The sequence below is a fragment of the Squalius cephalus genome (assembly GCF_949319135.1).
Source record: "Squalius cephalus genome assembly, chromosome: 13".
NCBI classification, from domain to species: domain Eukaryota; kingdom Metazoa; phylum Chordata; class Actinopteri; order Cypriniformes; family Leuciscidae; genus Squalius; species Squalius cephalus.
In genome coordinates this window covers 3,920,236-3,940,872 of record NC_137134.1, presented here as the reverse complement: position 1 = coordinate 3,940,872, position 20,637 = coordinate 3,920,236, and the positions used below count along the sequence as shown (strand labels likewise).

General features: G+C 42.8%; 1 protein-coding gene and 1 long non-coding RNA gene across 2 annotated transcripts; both read left to right on the top strand.

Moving 5' to 3' along the window:
* Positions 1-30: 30 nt before the first annotated feature.
* LOC307170543 (G2/M phase-specific E3 ubiquitin-protein ligase-like) lies at positions 31-11,932 on the top strand (the record flags this gene model as incomplete). Its single annotated transcript, XM_079891666.1, has 6 exons — positions 31-87; positions 203-292; positions 414-727; positions 11,152-11,330; positions 11,543-11,681; positions 11,886-11,932. The coding sequence occupies exons 3-6, from the start codon at positions 568-570 to the stop codon at positions 11,930-11,932; spliced, it is 525 nt and encodes a 174-aa protein (XP_079747792.1). The 5' UTR covers positions 31-87; positions 203-292; positions 414-567.
* Positions 11,933-12,662: 730 nt separating this feature from the next.
* On the top strand, positions 12,663-13,664 carry LOC307170151. Its single transcript, XR_013823302.1, has 3 exons — positions 12,663-12,686; positions 13,218-13,432; positions 13,512-13,664. It is a non-coding gene; the product is annotated as an uncharacterized lncRNA (long non-coding RNA).
* Positions 13,665-20,637: the final 6,973 nt, after the last annotated feature.

Genomic DNA, 20,637 nt, shown 5'->3' with positions numbered 1-20,637 from the left:
TGTTTTTCAGATTATCTGATGCTGAATATCTGATGCTGAGGATCTGGATCCACCTGAAACAAATCCAGAAAAAACTTCTTGCTACAGGTAAGTAAAAAAAAAAGGATAAAGACTGACATAATTTTGATTTATTTAACTGATTACATGGGGAAGGCATTTGTTTGTAAGATGTTTTTACATGGAAATGGTAATTTCCCAACAGTAAATACACAGACCTGTATTCACCAAATGTTGAGCAAGAGGACGAAGAGCCGGTTGCTGTCAATGTGAAGAATTTCCAACACACAGCAATGTAATATGACAGCTTTTGACTATAGCACTCGTAGTTACTAGTAGCTAGTAGTTTTTTCACTGTACAATAGTTCTGGTATATCTGGAATATCCACAAATGAAGTCACTTTTTGTCATTACAGAGAGGAGACGGACATTACATTACCTGACATCGTAGCAAACCTGTCACTTCCTATTGATCATAAAAAAGTCAGCCGGTTCAACATCTCAAGGGCTAATGCTTGGGATGGGGCAGTCAGAGGTTTCAAGCGTACAACATATTCTGAAACCTGTGACATGCTGGTGAAATTTACTGATGATACTGGTGTTCTGGAAGAGGGAATTGACACTGGTGGTCCAAGACGAGAGTTTTTAACTCTACTAATGAAACACTTAAAAGACCGGCCCATTTTTGATGGACCAGAAGGACATCGGTTCTTGGTCTACAATGCAAATGGTATGCATATTGGTTAGATGTGTACTATAGGCTACTAATGGTTGGTTAATGCTCATTGACCACATATATCACATGACATATGCTTTGACTTTTGCTCCTGTCTGATCGCTGATCGATTGCTCCTGTCTGCCTCGCTGCCTGCTGTGAGTGTGTTTGTGTGCTTCGGTGCTGTAAGCTCCGTCTTAGCCTTATATTTCTCTTTGTTTTGAACCATCATTTTACTACTATTTCTAGTTGTTTATACTACTACATTTTACCCAACATCTCAGATTAACCTGACATCGCTAGCTTTTGTTATTAGTACTACTAGCACAAAACGCTAGTAATTCGCTAGCCTGTTAACGCGCCACCCGTGCGCTCAGCTATTTTATTTGTTTATTTTTCTCTCGCGCGTCCGCGCCTTTGAGTTCATAAAAGCTCAGGTGAGTAAGAATCACTCAACAAACACGGTGAGTAATGTCTTGTCCTGTTATTGTCACTTGCACTTCATGTCACATGTTTAGTATAGCCTTCTCTGTCGGCAATATAGGATTTATATGTGATAAATGTAAGGAGACAGTTAGGTTGACAGAGAAGATTTCAGAATTAGAAACACGCATCCAAACTTTAATTGAGGATAGTAAGAGTGCTAGTGCTTTAGATGTTTTGGATGCGCATAGAATAGAGAACTCTTTACATGACGCGGTTCTGGCTGAAGTAGAGCCCGTGCAGCCGGGCAAATGGGTGACAGTGAGGGATCGCTCTAGTCGCGGATCTAAAAACCACTCTTCCGTTCCGATTACCATAACAAATCGATTTGCCCCGCTCAGTGAAACACCCACTGAGAATGATTGTGCCCTAGTTATTGGCGATTCTATTACACGGAACGTGAAAATAGAGACACCAGCCACCATAGTCACATGTTTGCCGGGAGCCAGAGCGCCTGACATCAAAGCAAATTTAAAAGTGCTGGCTAATGCTAATCGTAAATTCTCTAAGATCATTATTCATGTCGGCACTAATGATGTTCGACTCCGCCAGTCGGAGATCACCAAAATTAATATTAAAGAGGTGTGTGAACTTGCAAGTACGATGTCAAGGACTGTAATTTGCTCTGGCCCCCTTCCTGTTCGCAGGAGTGATGAGATAGTTAGTAGATTATGTTCGCTTAACGGTTGGCTGTCTCGGTGGTGTCCGCTTAATAATATAGAATTCATAGACAATTGGAAAAGTTTTTGGGGCAAACCTGACCTGTTGAAAAGAGATGGTATTCATCCCTCCTGGTATGGTGCTGCTCTTCTCTCTAGTAATATGGCTCATAGTCTTAGAGCTCAAACATGACAATCTGGGGCTCAGGTCAGGAAGCAGACAGACTGGCTTAACCGACCGTCTGCTAGCGGCCTCGCGTCACCAAGGTCAGATAAATCCTATCACATAGAGCCTCTTTCACCTAGCTATCATCATATAGAGACTGTGTCTGTTCCCCGAATTTGGAAACCCAAAAAACGTTTAAACCCAACTAAGGTTAAAAATTTAATTGATGTTCAACAAATAAAAAACAGCTATAATCCAGATGAGCAAATGCTAAAGCTTGGGTTGCTGAATATTCGATCGCTTACTTCAAAAGCACTCGTTGTTAACGATATGATTTCAGATAATAACCTAGATGTGCTGTGTTTGACAGAAACCTGGCTAAAACCAAACGATTACATTACTTTAAATGAGTCCACCCCGCAAGATTACTGTTATAAACATGAGCCTCGTCTGAAACGCAAAGGGGGTGGTGTTGCTGTAATTTATAGTAATAGTTTCAAAACCACTAAGAAATCAAGTTTTAAATATAATTCTTTTGAAGCATTGGTGCTTAATGTAAAAATATATAGTGTAAACGATAAATCACGTTTGAGATTTGTGCTGGCTACTGTATACAGGCCACCAGGGCACCATACAGACTTTATCAAAGAATTTGCGGACTTTCTATCAGAATTAATATTGACTGCAGATAAAGTACTAATTGTTGGTGATTTTAATATACACATCGATAATGAAAAAGATGCATTGGGATTGGCATTTAAAGACATTGTAAATTCAATTGGAGTTAGACAACACGTGTCAGGACCTACTCATCGTCGTAATCATACTCTAGATCTAATATTATCACACGGAATAGATGTGGATGCCGTTGAAATTCTGCAGCAGAGCGATGACATCTCAGATCATTATCTAGTCTCGTGTAAACTTCATTTAGCCAAGGCTGCAAAGCCGACTCCGTGTTTCAAATATGTGAGACCTATCACTTCTGCTACTAAAGATTGCTTTATTAATAATCTTCCTAAACAGTTTCATCATCTCAGCATCTCAGATAGCTTAGAAGAACTAGATATTACAACAGAAACGTTTAACTCTCTCTTTTCCAGCACTTTAGACACAGTTGCTCCGTTGCGCTTAAAGAAGATTAAAAAAAAAAGTCCAACGCCGTGGTACAACGAGCACACTCGGGCCCTTAAGAGAGCAGCCAGAAAAATGGAGCGCAACTGGAAGAAAACAAAACAAGAGGTATTTCGCATTTCATGGAAAGAGAGCTCAATTACTTACAGAGAGGCTTTAAAAGCTGCTAGATCTGCTTATTTTTCAACCCTATTAGAAGAAAATAAACATAATCCTAGGTATTTATTTGAAACGGTGGCTAAACTAACGAAAAATAAAGCTTCAAGCACCGAAGTTTCCAAGCAACACAGCAGTAATGACTTTATGAACTTCTTCACTTATAAGATTGATAATATCAGGGACAAAATTATAACTATGCAACCGTCTACTACAGTATCACATCAGGCAGTGCATTGTAGTCTCCCTGAGGAAAAATTTGATTAATTCGTTGCTATAGGAGAGGAAGAATTTACTAAACTCATTAAATCATCTAAATCTACAACATGTATGTTAGACCCTATACCGACTAAGCTACTTGTCACGGTTCATGAATTCACTGGTTTCTTCGTGTCTCGTGTATTTGTTGTTTTGTGTGTGTGGGTGTGTGTGAGTGGGCGTGGCTGCTCGTTCAGTTGATCAGCACTCCACCTGATCTCATTCCCCTCATCAGCTACCACCAATCATCTCTGCTATATAAACTCATCGCACTCTCCTTTCCCTGTCAGATCGTTGGTTTTGGTGTCCTCAGTGTGTTGTCGTCGTCAGCTCTTCCGGTTCCAGTTCCTGTTCCAGTTCGTGTCCTGTTCGGTGTTTTCATGGTGTTCGTCGTGTTGGATGTTCACTTCACTGGATTCACCGTCACCTGTCTTCACCTCCACGCTGACCATCAAGTCCCTGCGCCACCAGCCCACCCGTGTGTTATTTCTGTGTCTTCTGACCTACAATAAAGAGTTTACTTGCATATTGCTTCCGCCGCTGAATTATGACAGAACGATCTGACCAAACGATGGGAGCAGCAAGTGGATCCTCTACGCTTGATGACTTCATCAGAGTAACCATTTCTCGGATTGAGGCTCAAGAGAGGACATCTACGGAGTCGGGTCGGGCCATTCAAGCTCTCGTGGCGCAGGTGTCCGAGCTCACCCAGCAGCTTCAACATCTACGAGCTCCCACTGCGCCACCACCCACACCGGCCGCTCCCCCAGTTCCACCATCAGGCGCCTCCCAGTCAGAACCCCGTCTACCGGTCCCTGAACCCTACAGTGGTGAGCCGAATTTTTGCAGAGCTTTTCTAACTCGCTGTACTATGCATTTCTCTCTGCAACCCAGAACATTTGCCACAGAACAAAGCAAAGTGGCATTCGTACTCACACTGCTGACTGGGAGGGCAGCTCTGTGGGGGACGGCGGTGTGGGAGAATCAAGATCCGTGTTGTGCCTCGTTCCAGACACTCGCCGCCGAGATGAAGATGGTGTTTGACCGCGCGGTCGCGGGAAGAGAAGCAGCACGAACCCTGGCGGATCTCAAGCAAGGAAGCAGATCCGTATCAGATTATGCCATTGAGTTCCGGACCTTGGCGGCTGAGTGTCAATGGAACGAGGAAGCGCAGTGGGACATGTTCCTGCATGGGCTGGCTGACCGCGTCCTGAGAGAGATCTACGCGTTGGATTTACCCGCTACACTCAACGGACTCATCGACCTGGCGCTTCGCGTGGATTCTCGTCTCTCTCGTGTTGAACGGATGAAGTTACCGGTTCGGGCTTCAACCACCGTGGAGACCACGCAAGCCAGCGGCGGGGACGCGGTCAGCCCCGTCTACGATCACGAGCCCATGCAGGTCGGGCGAGCTCGGCTTTCCCGGGAGGAGAAGGAAAGGCGGAGATCCCAGGGCCTTTGCCTGTACTGTGGGACTGCTGGTCACTTCGCTTACAACTGCCCGGTAAAAGGGCAAGCCCGGCAGTAAATCTGAGGCTACTGTCGGGTGGGATCTCCGCTGAGAAGACCTCATCAACATCAACTCTCCTTCCGGTAAGACTTAGATGGTCAGCCAACACTCACGACTGTCTTGCACTTTTGGATTCCGGGGCAGAAGGTAACTTCATGGACTACACATTCGCTCACAAGATTCACGTTCCCCTGTTACCACTCACCCATTCCATTGCTGTGCACGCCCTCAACGGTCAAGCCCTTCCCACCATCGCATTCACCACTGGACCCATTACACTCACTGTATCCGGCAATCACACAGAGACTACCTCATTTTACATCCTGGACTCCCCCCTGGCACCTGTTGTTCTCGGTCACCCCTGGCTAATCAAGCATAACCCCAAAATTGACTGGCAGCAGAGATCAGTGTTGGAGTGGAGCAGTTTTTGTCATGAGTCCTGTCTTGCGTCTGCCTGTCCGTCTGTTATTGTTTCTGCTTTTCAGGAGGAGGCAGTGGATTTATCAAACGTGCCCACGGAGTATCTGGACCTGAAGGAAGTGTTCAGTAAGTCTCGGGCTGCTTCTCTCCCTCCGCATCGTCCCTATGACTGTGCAATAGATCTACTGCCAGGTACGTCTCCGCCTAAAGGCAAACTTTACTCTCTATCTATTCCCGAGAGGGAGGCCATGGAGAAATATATTTCTGATTCTCTGGCATCCAAATTCATCCGACCTTCCTCTTCTCCTGCGGGGGCGGGGTTCTTTTTTGTGGGGAAGAAGGACGGTTCTCTGCGACCTTGCATTGATTACCGAGGGCTGAATAACATCACGGTAAAGAATACTTATCCTTTGCCGTTGATGTCTTCAGCCTTCGAGAGGTTGCAGGGAGCGTCGGTCTTCACAAAACTGGACTTACGTAACGCTTATCATTTGGTCCGCATCAGGAAGGGGGATGAATGGAAGACTGCGTTTAACACCCCCAGGGGGCACTTTGAATACTTGGTTATGCCTTTCGGGCTGTCCAATAGTCCAGCAGTCTTCCAGGCACTCGTCAATGACGTGCTGAGAGACATGGTCGATCAGTTCATTTATGTCTACCTGGATGACATATTGATTTTTTCTTCGTCTCTCCAGGAACATGTTCAGCACGTCAGACGAGTGCTTCAGAGGTTGTTAGAGAATGGTCTTTTTGTCAAGGCGGAGAAATGCGCTTTTCATGCACAGTCTGTTCCTTTCTTAGGGTACATTGTGTCGTCTGAGGGGATGCGCATGGATCCTGAGAAGGTTAAGGCTGTGGTGGATTGGCCAAGTCCAGATTCCCGTAAGGCCCTACAGAGGTTTCTGGGGTTCGCCAATTTTTACCGGCGGTTCATTCGCAATTTCAGCCAACTAGCCTCACCTCTGACCGCCTTGACCTCCCCCAGAACTACGTTCAGGTGGTCAGACGCAGCCGAGGCTGCGTTTGCCAAACTGAAAGGCCGCTTTGTTTCAGCCCCCATCCTAGTTACCCCTGATCCATCACGTCAGTTCATGGTGGAGGTCGACGCGTCAGAGGTGGGGGTAGGTGCAGTGTTATCCCAACGTTCTCCTACAGACGACAGAATGCATCCGTGCGCGTTTTTGTCTCATCGTTTGTCCCCTGCCGAACGTAATTATGATATTGGTAACAGAGAGTTGTTGGCAGTCAAGTTAGCATTGGAAGAGTGGCGTCACTGGTTAGAAGGGTCGGGGGTACCTTTTATCGTATGGACCGATCATAAGAATCTGGAATACATTAGAACCGCTAAAAGATTGAACTCTAGGCAGGCTCGGTGGGCACTTTTTTTCGGACGTTTTGACTTTACTCTCTCGTACCGCCCGGGCTCCAAAAACATCAAGCCCGATTCTTTGTCACGTATTTTTGACCATTCCGATCGCCCGTCTACTCCCGAGTGCATTTTTCCGGAGTCCCTAATTGTCTCCACACTCTCATGGGAGGTCGAATCGAAGGTCAGAACGGCCTTAGAAGGGGTAACGCCTCCGCCCGGTTGTCCACCGAACCGGTTATTTGTGCCAGAGCAATTACGGTCCAACGTCATTCAGTGGGGTCATTGTTCCAATGTGGCTTGTCATCCAGGAGTCAGTCGTACCACGTCTTTAGTTAAGCAACGATTTTGGTGGCCACGTATGGCTCGTGACGTTCACAGTTTTGTTTTGGCTTGCTCAGTTTGTGCCACTGGTAAGACTTCCAATCGACCCCCAGATGGGCTCCTTCAACCGCTGCCGATCCCTTCGAGACCCTGGTCCCACATCGCTCTAGATTTTATCACCGCCCTCCCACCCTCTCAGGGTAACACGGTAGTTTTGACCGTGGTGGACCGATTCTCGAAGGCGGTCCATTTCATTCCCTTGCCCAAATTACCCTCAGCCAAGGAGACAGCGGTAACAGTCGTTGACCACGTCTTTCGGCTACATGGCCTCCCGACAGACGTGGTCTCCGACAGAGGACCCCAATTTGTGTCCAAATTTTGGCAAGAATTTTGTAGATTACTGGGTGCGACTGTTAGTCTGTCCTCAGGGTTTCATCCCCAGAGCAATGGCCAAACTGAGAGAGCCAACCAGGATTTGGAGAGAACGTTGCGATGTTTGGTCTCCAAGAATCCTTCCTCATGGAGCCAACGACTGTCAATGGTGGAGTACGCCCACAATTCGTTACCAGTATCATCTACGGGCCTATCGCCGTTTAAGTGTAGTCTAGGTACCAGCCACCAATTTTTCCTAGTCTGGAATCCGAAGTCGCGGTCCCCTCCGCTCACGCCTTTGTCCAGAGGTGTCGCCACACTTGGACTAGAGCCCGCGAGACTCTACTCCAAGCGGGAGCGCGCACCAAGGCTAAAGCCGATCGCCACCGGTCTAAGCCTCCCGTATACGTCGTTGGTCAAAAAGTGTGGCTTTCTACTAAGAACATTCCTCTCCGCTCCGTCTCTAATAAGCTAGCTCCCAAATTTATTGGCCCATTCACTGTCACCAAGATCATTAGCCCGGTGGCAGTCCGCCTCAAACTCCCTCCAGTGTACAGGAGGATTCATTCCGTCTTCCATGTTTCCAAAATCAAGCCCGTGTTTCATTCTCAGTTTAATCCGCCCGTCCCGGTTCCCCCCCCGCCGCGTCTCGTAGAAGGGGAACCTACGTATTCGGTTAATCGCATTCTGGACTCAAGGCGGAGGGGACGCGGATTCCAGTACTTGGTGGACTGGGAGGGTTACGGTCCGGAGGAGAGGAGTTGGGTTCCTGCCAGAGACATCCTGGATCACTCTCTTATCGATGATTACAATCGACAGGTAAGGGAGTCTGGGGACGCCAGGAGGCGTTCCTAGGAGAGGGGGTACTGTCACGGTTCATGAATTCACTGGTTTCTTCGTGTCTCGTGTATTTGTTGTTTTGTGTGTGTGGGTGTGTGTGAGTGGGCGTGGCTGCTCGTTCAGTTGATCAGCACTCCACCTGATCTCATTCCCCTCATCAGCTACCACCAATCATCTCTGCTATATAAACTCATCGCACTCTCCTTTCCCTGTCAGATCGTTGGTTTTGGTGTCCTCAGTGTGTTGTCGTCGTCAGCTCTTCCGGTTCCAGTTCCTGTTCCAGTTCGTGTCCTGTTCGGTGTTTTCATGGTGTTCGTCGTGTTGGATGTTCACTTCACTGGATTCACCGTCACCTGTCTTCACCTCCACGCTGACCATCAAGTCCCTGCGCCACCAGCCCACCCGTGTGTTATTTCTGTGTCTTCTGACCTACAATAAAGAGTTTACTTGCATATTGCTTCCGCCGCTGAATTATGACACTACTGAAAGAAATACTTCCAGAGGTCATAGATCCTCTTCTTAATATCATTAATTCGTCTTTGTCTCTAGGATACGTACCAAAAAACTTTAAGCTGGCTATGATTAAACCGCTTGTTAAAAAAACGCAACTTGATCCTTCAGAATTAGTCAATTACAGGCCGATCTCGAATCTACCTTTTCTGTCAAAGATATTAGAAAAGGCGGTATCCTCACAACTGTGTTCCTTTCTTGAAAGAAATGATATCTGCGAGGATTTCCAGTCAGGATTTAGACCGTACCATAGTACCGAAACAGCTCTCGTTAGAGTCACAAATGATTTGCTCTTATCATCCGATCGTGGTTGTATCTCGCTATTGGTGTTACTCGATCTTAGTGCTGCATTTGACACCATCGACCACAACGTTCTTTTAAATAGATTAGAACATTATGTTGGCATTACGGGAAATGCACTAGCATGGTTTAAATCATACTTATCTGACCGTTATCAATTTGTAGCAGTAAATGATGAGATGTCTCATCGATCACAAGTTCAGTATGGCGTACCACAAGGCTCAGTACTAGGACCGCTGCTGTTCACTCTGTACATGCTACCCTTAGGAGATATCATTAGGAAACATGGCATTAGCTTTCACTGTTATGCCGATGATACTCAGCTCTATATTTCTTCAGAACCTAACGAAACTTACCAATTCACAAAATTAACGGAATGCATAGCGGATATAAAAAATTGGATGACTTGTAATTTCCTACTTCTGAATTCTGAAAAAACAGAGTTTCTAATTATTGGACAAAAAACTTCCTCACGTAATAATCTAGAATACTGTCTAACACTTGATGGCTGCTCTGTTAAGTCTTCGTCGTCGGTTAGGAACCTGGGTGTGCTCTTTGATACCAATCTTTCATTTGAAAGTCACGTGTCTAGTATATGTAAAACTGCATTTTTCCATCTTAAAAATATATCTAAATTACGCCATATGCTCTCATTGACAAATGCGGAACAGTTAGTTCATGCGTTCATGACCTCAAGGCTAGATTATTGTAATGCTCTACTGGGTGGTTGCCCTGCACGCTTAATAAACAAACTACAGCTGGTTCAAAACGCAGCAGCTCGAGTTCTTACCAGAACCAGGAAGTATGACCATATTAGCCCAGTTCTGTCAAAACTGCATTGGCTCCCTATTAAACATCGCATCAATTTTAAAATATTGCTGATTACTTACAAAGCACTGAATGGTTTAGCTCCGCAGTACTTGAGCGAGCTCTTAACGCATTATAGTCCGTCACGTCTATTACGATCTCAAAATTCCGGCCAGTTGATAATACCTAGAATATCAAAATCGACTGCTGGCGGTAGATCCTTTTCCTATTTAGCACCAAAACTCTGGAACAGTCTTCCTACCATTGTCCGGGAAGCAGACACACTCTGTCAGTTCAAAGCTAGATTAAAGACACATCTCTTTGACCTAGCTTTCACATAATACATTATAGACTTCTATAATTTAATGTTAGGCTGCATATAGTAGGTCAGCCGGAACCGGGAACACTTCCCAAAAATCCTGATGTACTCGTTACATCATGAGAAGAATGGCATCTACGCTAATTTTAGTGTCTGTGTTTATCCCGAGGTTTTCCTGCAGCCTGCCGGATCCAGGCCGTATCCAGATCTGACGAAGGACCTTCGCCTGGACCGATGACAACGCAGTGCTGAAGTGCCAACTAGTCTCTCCCTATGGAGGATCCCACTACCACTCTACAGATAAGGCGTTGTCGGGAAAATTCGTCTCGCGGTCCTACCCCAAAGCAACAAATAAAATAAAATTCCTTATCAAAATTTATAGGGAAAGACAAGTATTCTGTTTAGGCTTGGCTTGTAGGGAATTCCAAACCTGCGTATATTCAAACGCACATAACTATAGAACCCATTCTAAATGCGCATGTGAACGCCATCAGTGTTTCTCACAGGTTCGCATTTAAAGTCTGTGTAGAGAGAATGGTGTCGTCTTAGCGGCCCCTAATTTAATAACAAATGATCATTGCGACGGAAGCAAATCAATTAAAACTAACTTTAGATGGAAATAACTTAACTCTGCTGTACAGCCGAAACAATCTCTGTTGCCTTAAATTATACGCTTATCTCTGTAAAGCTGCTTTGAGACAATCTACATTGTTAAAAGCGCTATATAAATGAAGATGACTTGACTTGACTTGTATATTACAGTTTATACAGTAATGCATTGTTTGTTTTATTTTGCAATGTGAATTAATTCACAGCTGTTAGGGAGGATGAATACTACCTGGCAGGAAAGATGATTGCTGTGTCAGTTGTGCATGGAGGTCCAGGACCCCATTTCCTGTCGGAAGATCTTGTACATTATCTTGCAGGCCAGCCTTCATTCAAAGCAACAAATAATTTAATAACTGATGAAGAAATAGGGAAAGCTTTGCAAGAGGTGAGAATAGCATAAGGCTAGAAGTTTACATAGTTCCTGCAGTGTTTTGAGACAATGTTTACTTATATTACGTGCAGAATTTATTTAATTAATTTATTAGTTTTCGATAGTGTAAGATTACACCATGCTATGTATGTCATTAATAAATAGGCAAGGAGATACAGTGCACACAGTTATTGACGGGTGTTTATGCCCATTTTCATGTCTTTCAGATTGAGAATGCTGCTTCATTGGATGCTCTGCAAGAATGTATGATGAGACACAGCACAATGTTACAGACAGCAGGTTGTCTGAGACATGTGGCTACTGTGGAAGAAAAGAAAGAAATCGTGTCAGACTACCTCCAATGCAGTGGGGATTTCTTTAAGACTGCAAGGGAAGCTCGGCTTCCCCTATAATGTCAAAAAAAATTAATGGTCAAATATGTACTATTGTGTTAACATTTTATTGACTAAAAATGCGTTACAAAACGTTAATCTCAAAGACGAGTTCGTTCAGAATCAGCTACATACAGCAGGTCGGCTGACTCGATCTCCTTCTCATACATTCCCGTAGCGACACAGACATTTCAGCGTCCGTTGACTTCAATGGGGCTGCTCTGAACAGTTTTTTTCAGCGCTTCAAACTAGACGGTCATTGGATAAATGCTGCGATTATGTCCCGCCCACGGACGCTCAGCGTCTCTGGGGGTGAATGAGGAGTGGGCTGGCCCGGACTCCGGGCTTCCGCGTGATGATTGGAGGGGCTGCATCTCCTTTTGATTGACAGCGATTTCATACAATAAAAAGTCGCTGCCGCTGAAGCTATTCGAGCTCAGTCCCATCGCGGATTTTTCAAGTGATAGTCAAAAGATAAACTGCTGCTACCTCTTTCTTGGTATTTGCTTGTCGAAATTGCTAGCCATTTTTCATAATACATTTCACACAATTATACATTTATACCTTTATTATATTATTACTTATCCTATTATATTTTTTATAATATTATTAGTAATAATTAAAACAATAATTATTAAAATAATTAAAAATAGCCTATATATTATTAGTAGTATTATTATTATACTTTATTATATTGTTATTTATACCTTTATTATATTATTACATTTATACAATTATACCTAACTCTGCTGGCCATTGAGAGGACACACTGGTCAAGTCACTGGAAAAGACACCTAGTTGGAACGATATAGGGTCACAGAGCATTTTCTTGAAAAGGAACATTGGGCAGAATTTACGTATAAATAAATGGACAATTTTTATTATGTAGGCCGAAAATGAGCTTCCCCTCTTTGAAAGACCAGCAGCCGCCACTGCTCCAATGGTACATTATTGACCGCAACTCATCTGTAATTGACAGGTAAGATGATATTTGTGGTGATGATTTTCTTCTTTTTTTATGTATTTAAGCAAGAATTTTTAGTTTGAAATGCCTCATGGTCCCCATCTTTGGTTTATGCAAGCATGTATATCTGTTATCAATTTGTCACTGTGACAGAATTTGTACCTTAGTGTATTTCAACTGATATGTGATGTTGCTTCATTCTGTGTCAAACTACAGTGCCTTAATTAAGTTTTCACACAAAGTACATGGGGTGTGTAGACTTTCTGAAGGCATCGTTTGAGTGCTCAAGCCACCCAGTCGTCTGTGTCATTCCAGTCTTTTGTTTCTATGTGTTATACTTACAGTCTGTAACAATTAACATTTAATGTGCAACGCAAAAATAGGGTTTCTTAAATCAATTTTCAACACAACCATTTTTCCCCCAAAATGTATGTTTGTTAAGGTGGATAGAAATTGTAGAGAAGAGAATATTTAATAGTTTTCTTTAGATAATTTAAATTCAATTGGCACTACACAGCAGTGAAACAATGTTTGTGTTCAATGTAGATTCAGAGACGGTCTTTCAACCCTTGAGTTTTTGAATGCACTACAGCAACACCCTACTTTGCTGGCCCCTGTCCTGTGCCACTCTGAAAGGCGACTCACTGCTTTTGAACTTGAGAGTCTCTTCAAACCTGACCTCAGTCCTTCGGGGAGTAATCAAAGACTTAAAGAAAGTCAAACCATGGCCTACTGGGCAGACTATCTCCTTGATTGTGAAGGTTTGTTAGTTCATTTGTTTTTTATAACTAGTTAAGAAAACACATGGCAATGATGTATCTGAATTGTTTTTCTTTGCAGAAGGCCAGGCTGCTGTGTCTGTGGAAGATGTTTTGATGTTTGCTACTGGGCTGTCTTCACTTCCCCCATCTGGCTTGGAACCACTGCCACAAATAGAGTTCCTGGATGACTCTGCGTTCCCAATGGCAAATACATGTTCAAACTCCTTGAGATTACCACTCATACCCTTTGATTCATACCCTTTGTTTAAGTCACAAATGGACTTTGGAATTCAAAATAGTCCCGGTTTTGGCTGTTTCTAAGCTATATGATGGATGACCCCTAGAGTTAAGACTCTGAAAAAGTTGTTGTTAAAGGGATACTCCACCGTTTTTTTCATATTAAACTATGTTATTCCCTTAACTAAGACGAGTTGATACATACCATTCTCTCATCTCAGTGCGTGCACTGAATCGCTCTGGCGCGCGGTGATTCGCTGCACTGAATCGCTTTGATAGCACTTAGCTTAGCCCGGTTCATTCATTAGGGACCAAACAGAGATGAAGTTAGAAGCGACCAAACACCTCCACGTTTTCCCTATTTAAATACAGTTACACGAGTAGTTACACGACCAAGTATGGTGACACAAAATAAAACGTGGCGCTTTTCTAAGCGGGTTAAAAAGGATAACTATAATGTATGGCGGAATAGCACTTTTGGGAGTACTTCGACTCGGCGCAGTAAAAAGTCACGCCTGATCCTCTTCCTCTCACTTCTGTCAATAGAACAAACGTGTCTTTTTACTGCGCCGAGTCGAAGTACTCCCAAAAGTGCTATTCCACAGTCTCACACACTCATCCAAGTCCTTCTGAATAACATCACCAAAGCAATATCTCAATAGGCACTGATGTTCATGACTCCCGTTGAAGTATCCAGCATCTCTAAGGTCTGCAAATAACTCCATCCAGAACTGAGACCTATAGAAATGAATAAAAATGTTTAGTTATACTTTCAAGTATAAACACATATATGTTTGAATAATAAAATCAAAGGTTAGCTGTAATGAAATTTATGGTCTGTGCATCTTTTGGTCATTCTATTTTCTTTTCAGGAACAACTACTTTTCCTGACGGGCAGGATTTGTTTTACATTTTTTATTGATCTTTATTGATCGTTTTTCAATGCTCGTTCCTGAGAAGAAAATCGAATGACTAAAGATGCAATGACCCTTTATGAAGACAACTCACCTTCCCTTTCTAAATATAGACCACCAGGCCTCAATACGCTGGTTATTTATAGATGAGCCGTACATGTGGCTGGACGCTCCAGAGTAGTAGTCACTGTGATGGTGGCGTAGGGTACATTGAATTGCAGCCATTATGCCGTTCTCAGTGCCGCAATCAGTCCTCAGTCTCATGGGGATGACACCGAGGTTTCGCACACATGACATGAAATAGTGAGCAATCACTGTTGGGTTATTATTTGTTGGTCCACATTCAAGCCACAATACTTTACGTGAAAATCCATCTATGCATCCCGAAATGGCCAAACCGAATGGCTTAAGTTTGTCATAACCATCTGCATGCCACATATAGTTAGGTCCCATTGAGTGATAGGTTCTTCTTGTAAACCTTCTGCGTGCTCTGCTCTCACACCCTCGAGGATTAAGCTCCCGGAGGAAATTCATCACATCATCTCTCTTCACTCGAAGATTGTACTTTTGTTTAAGTACCTGCCACATCGTGCGGTAGCCAAATAGTTGTCCAGGTCCACGAAGATCAGATCTGATGGCGTTACTCACGGCGTTTGGAGAGGAATATTCCTTTCTGCGGTACAACCCGGCTTCGTTCAGTTTACTTTTAAGAGTCCTCAAGCTGATGTTTACACCGTGTAGACTTGACATCATGTCCACGATAACAGCGTACGAGTGGCCCTCGTTAAAATATTGAACGCAATGATGCAGTATGTTTGGTGTTTCCGTCTGGTCCGCATCCTTTAAAAACTCCAAACACCGACCACACGTAAAGCAAAACCGCGTTAAGCTGTTCATGTGTTTGCCACAAAACGGGCAAAACATCCCTCGGCCGCAGTCCATGTTCGGTCACCATAAACTTCATTCACGCCATATACTCCACATTGACAACACGAATTGACCGCTGTGGGAAAGCAGATCTTTATTAAAATGTTTAATTTAGGTTTACATTGAATTTAGCATGTTAAGGTTAGGTATAAATTATGATTATCAGAGTTTTCTAGCAAAAGACTCTGGTCAGTTCTGTTTTACTGAAACTCTTGGAGTTTGTGTTTTAGCAAGAAAGTCCAGCCAGTCCTGTACTCGGGTCTCAGTGTTTGAATAGATATGCTGAGTGGATTAGGGTGGGCAATGCTCTGTCTAAAACTGGTTCCTAAACCCGTCTTTTTCGGTTCCTGCCCCTAAATGTATATAAACTGTAAGAGAACATTTCACGTCAGACTTGGTGACTGCAGCTACCGACAGCTCGTGTTCTCAATAAAGAATCCTGCTGAAGAAACAACCAAGTCTCCTGGTCTTTCGATTCTAAGTTCACAACAACCCGGATGGAGAAAAAGGAAACTCAAAGAACTTCAAGCTCAAAGACCTGAATCCAGATTGAAACAGCAAGCTCAACAAAAGATCTGCTTTCCAGACTGCATCTTTTGGAATCCATAGCGAAACTTCCAGCTAAACAAAGATTACCAGACTGAATCTTTCCAGCTTCCTCCAGATTGAAACTTCAAGCTCAAAGATCTCAAAGCCTGACTGAGTTCCAGAATCTTCCTTTACTACCAAGGGTTGGTGAGTTTCACTTCATTCAAAGAACCGCTACAGACCAGTATATGTGTTTTTTCCTCTGCGCCGTTCAGAGAAGAGTTAACAGACAGCTGCAGGGTTTTGTTAACTAAGTTATCCTCTAAAAAAGTTTTGTTAAGAGATGAAAGATACCCTCTGCCCGTCAGGGAAGATTAACATTACAGGTTAATATTGTGTACCATTTGCTTTAGGCAGAGAAGAATTAGCTTTACGTGCTAGTTATTTTGGTTTATCCTCTGTTTTTGTAGGCAGGGAAGATTTTAGCATATGTGCTAATATTTTGGTTTATCCTTTGCTTCAGGCAGAGAAGAATTAGCTTTATGTGCTAGTTATTTTGGTTTATCCTCTGTTTTTTTTTGTAAGCAGGGAGGTTAAGTGTGAAGTGTTGGTCATTTGGAAAGTTAACAATAGCTGATGTGTTAACAAGTGTACCCTAGAGAAGTTTTAGTTTTTTTGTTTATTGTGTGGTAACAAAGAAAACTCACAGAAATGTTTAGAAAAAATGCCAGACTGATCCCCACAACGGAAAAAGGTGGCTTTGCGACTCCATCGTGGTCAGAAAGCGAATTCCAAAACATGTTAAGAGAACAAATGGACCTTATAGTCACTGAAAAAGTTAGACAGGAACTAACTCAGAAATATGAAATTCACCCAGACAAAACTTGGTCAGTAGGTGAGTGTAAAAAGGTGCTTGGAGCAAGCATCCGCAAAAACCATATGAAGGGCATTATTTGTGTTCATAGAGAATTCGTCTTAGCAAAAGCCACAGAACAGTCTAAGCGCAACTCAGAGCTAGAGAAACAGGTAAATGAGCTACGTGCTAGAATATCTTTGTTGACTAAGAAATTGAGCCGCAACAAAGCTATAGAAAAAACTGATGTAGAAGTTAGTCAGCCAGATAACATTTACCCTGACTTACAAGCTTTTTTTGAAACAGATGTAGCCATCCAATCAGTAACTGATAAGCCAGTAGATTCAGTGAAGGTGTGTGGCGCTAGGAGAAGGTCTCAGGGAATTGAGGGAACTGAAAGTGTTCCTCTCAACTCTTCTGTTGTCCAAGTACAAACTGTTGCCAAAGCGCTAGGACCCAAAGATATCGAGAGACTATCCCAGAGCTTACCCTCAGCACGCACAGAATTTTCTGAATTTAGAAGAGCATTGATAAGTAAAATGCGTCTTTACGACATGTCGTTGCCAGAAGTTACACAGCTAATGTCACAAATTCTAACTGAATCTGAATTCAACAGTTTTGAGTCTGCTGTTACTTCCGAACTGCAACATGTCAGTAAAGGCGATTTGAGAGAAGGTGTTTTGAAAATCCTAAAGAATCTCTTAGGACCCAAAATAGACTGGTCGAAAGTTACTAGATGTGTACAAAAGAAAGGAGAGACTATAAGTGAATACACTGAAAGATTTTCTCAGGCAGCTGCCACGTACAGTGGAATAGTGGAGGATTCTGAAAGTGTACTAGATGATAGAGGAGCTCTAATCCGAATTTGGGCAGATGGTCTTATAGCTGAATACAGATCAGCCTTGCCATTCCTACATGTTACGTGGGCTAACGGAACTCTTAGAAGTAACCTAGACAGGTTGGCTACATGGGAAAGAGATGCTGATGTTAAAACCCAAGTGAGAATAGCAGCAGCTACGTTTAACCCAATGAAACAAGACAATAGATGGACTAAAAAAGAAAGTACATGCCACAACTGTGGAAAATTAGGGCATTGGGAGAAAGAATGTAGGAAGAAGTTGCAAGATAATAAAATAAATAGTATGCATAATTCTGCTCCTTCTCAACCTGCCTACAATCCTGATGTAGTTCAGCAAATGTCCACTGAAACTTTAGGACAGCTCGCGCAGGCTCTTCTAAGAGCACAAAAAGAACAGGAAAAAAACTAATTGTTGGGGCTGTGAGTAGCTACCTTTCCCCTGTAATCCATCATAATGACAAAAGAATTTTTGTGAAAGGTAGCATAAAAGAAAAAGAGATTGACTTTTTGCTTGATACAGGTGCAGAGATTACGATAATTCCTACAAAATTGGCTAAAAGGGTTTAGACATCCCGTACAAGAAAACCAAACTTTCTTTAACTGGCATAATAGGTGAAGATTCTGTTTTGTATGAAACCCCGCCCATAGAGGTACAATTTGGCCCGAAAACTCTGACTACAAAATTGCTATGTGCTCCATTGAATACAGGTGCAATTTTAGGCATGGATCTTCTGAGACAAGTACATCTAACTTTAGACATGTCCTCAGAATCTGCTAGCATTAAAATTTCCTCAGCACACGTTTCTACCAATAATGCAATCCCTCCAGAGTATGCTTTCTTACTGAATCATCCAATTTGGGCTAATGACAAGGATGATTGTGGTTTATTGACAGGTGTAGAACCAGTCAAATTGACAGGAACTCCACCCCCGGTTACCAAACAGTATCCAATCAGTAAGGAAGCCATACAGGGAATCAAACCTATTGTAGAAAAGCTGCTGACGCAAGGAGTGCTAGTTAAAACCAACAGTCCCTGTAACTCACCCATATGGCCTATCAAGAAATCCAATGGGACATGGAGACTCACCATAGACTACAGAGTAGCCAATAAAAACATTGATAAAATCACCCCGCTAGTGGCAGATCCATCTACAATTTGTAATGGCTTACCATTAGATTGTAAGATTTTTTCAGTAATTGATATGGCTAATGGATTCTTTTCTGTACCATTGCACTCTGACAGCCAGCCATGGTTAGCTTTCACAGTTGACCATGAACAATATCAGTGGACCCGATTGGCTCAGGGATTTCAAAACTCCCCGACCATATACCATCAGGCTGTCAGACGTGATTTGTGTGACCCAGAATGTCCAGTAAAACAGTCCACTGTGATCCAATATGTCGATGATATTTTGATTGCCTCAACAGACCACGAGGTACATCAAACTGAATTGACATCATTGTTGGACTATTTGCATAAAAAAGGACACAAATGCAGCTTTCACAAAGCTCAAATTGCTAAAAAGCAAGTCACATTTCTGGGTCAAACAATTGGTGCAGGAAATAGATCTATTACACAGGATCGAGCGGCTTCAGTCAAAGCCATACCTCCGCCTACTACCATTAAAACACTACGCTCATTTTTAGGAACTGCAGGTTACTGTAGACCGTGGATTGAAGAATATGCCTCGATTGCTCAGCCTCTCTATGACTTGTTGAAAGGCCATGGTAAAGATTCAGATATTGTTTGTATGGAAGAGCTTCACCTCAAAGCATTCAATGATTTGAAGAGAGCACTATGTCAAGCACCAGCATTAGGAATTGCCCAATCTAATAGACCCTTTGTGCTTTATGTCCATGAACACTTGGGCTTTATGACTGCATGTCTAATGCAAGATCATGGGGGCAGTTTACGTCCAATTCATTACTATTCTGGTAAACTTGACATAGTAGCTCAAGGTATGGGACCATGCCTCAGAGCAGTACAGGCAGTTCATCTAGCGCTTCAGGCTTCATCAGTAATGGTGTTAGGTCAGATGGTAAATGTAAAATGCCCTCACGCAGTGTCCGCACTAATGAATCAAGCAAAAGTTACTTCTGTCACTTCCTCTCGTTGGGGAAATTGGTTAACCTGTTAAGCTGCAACCCCACTTTTGAAAAATCCCCAGAAATGACATACCCAAACTGAAACAGATACAGTTCATGAACCCTTTGTACTAAAAGCACAAGTATGATCTCATTTGAAAGCTGACACCTGGCAGTTTATTGTAAATGTAGAATTAATTATTATCATAATGACAAAAATTGTTATAAATAGCTTCAAAGTTTTGTAAAGTTATTAGAAATTAATTTTTATGAAACATCCTCATGAAAATAAAATTGAAGTTGGCACTGTAGCAATCTAGAAATGCACTACAGCTAAAGCCACATGTCTAAACATTTTATGTTTAAAATCTGAAGATAATAAGTCCAAAACTCTGTATTTAGTTAAATGTTTTTCAAGACCATGTCAGTTGACTTTATTTTGATTTGACGCTAAGATGCTTCTGATGTTTATTGTCATCTTCTAACCATCTATCCAGTATATTGTCTCTATTGTTTTGTGGTGCAAACGAGCCCCATTCAGTCTCAGTCTCCCCCTGCACACATTCACACTTCTCCAGCCTGGTTATGGCTCGAAATATGCATTTCTTTTGTCTGCATTATAGTTACTAACGACTGGCTATTCACAGGCTATTTATAGGGTTTCAATCCCTAAATTCTTTTCTCAAAGTTCACCTCACATTTTAAATAAAGAATAAAGAACATTCTTGAATAAAGAAACTTTCAGTAAGCATTCAAAAAAAAACATAAAAGTATAACTTCTAGGTTGCAGGTGCACCTAGGG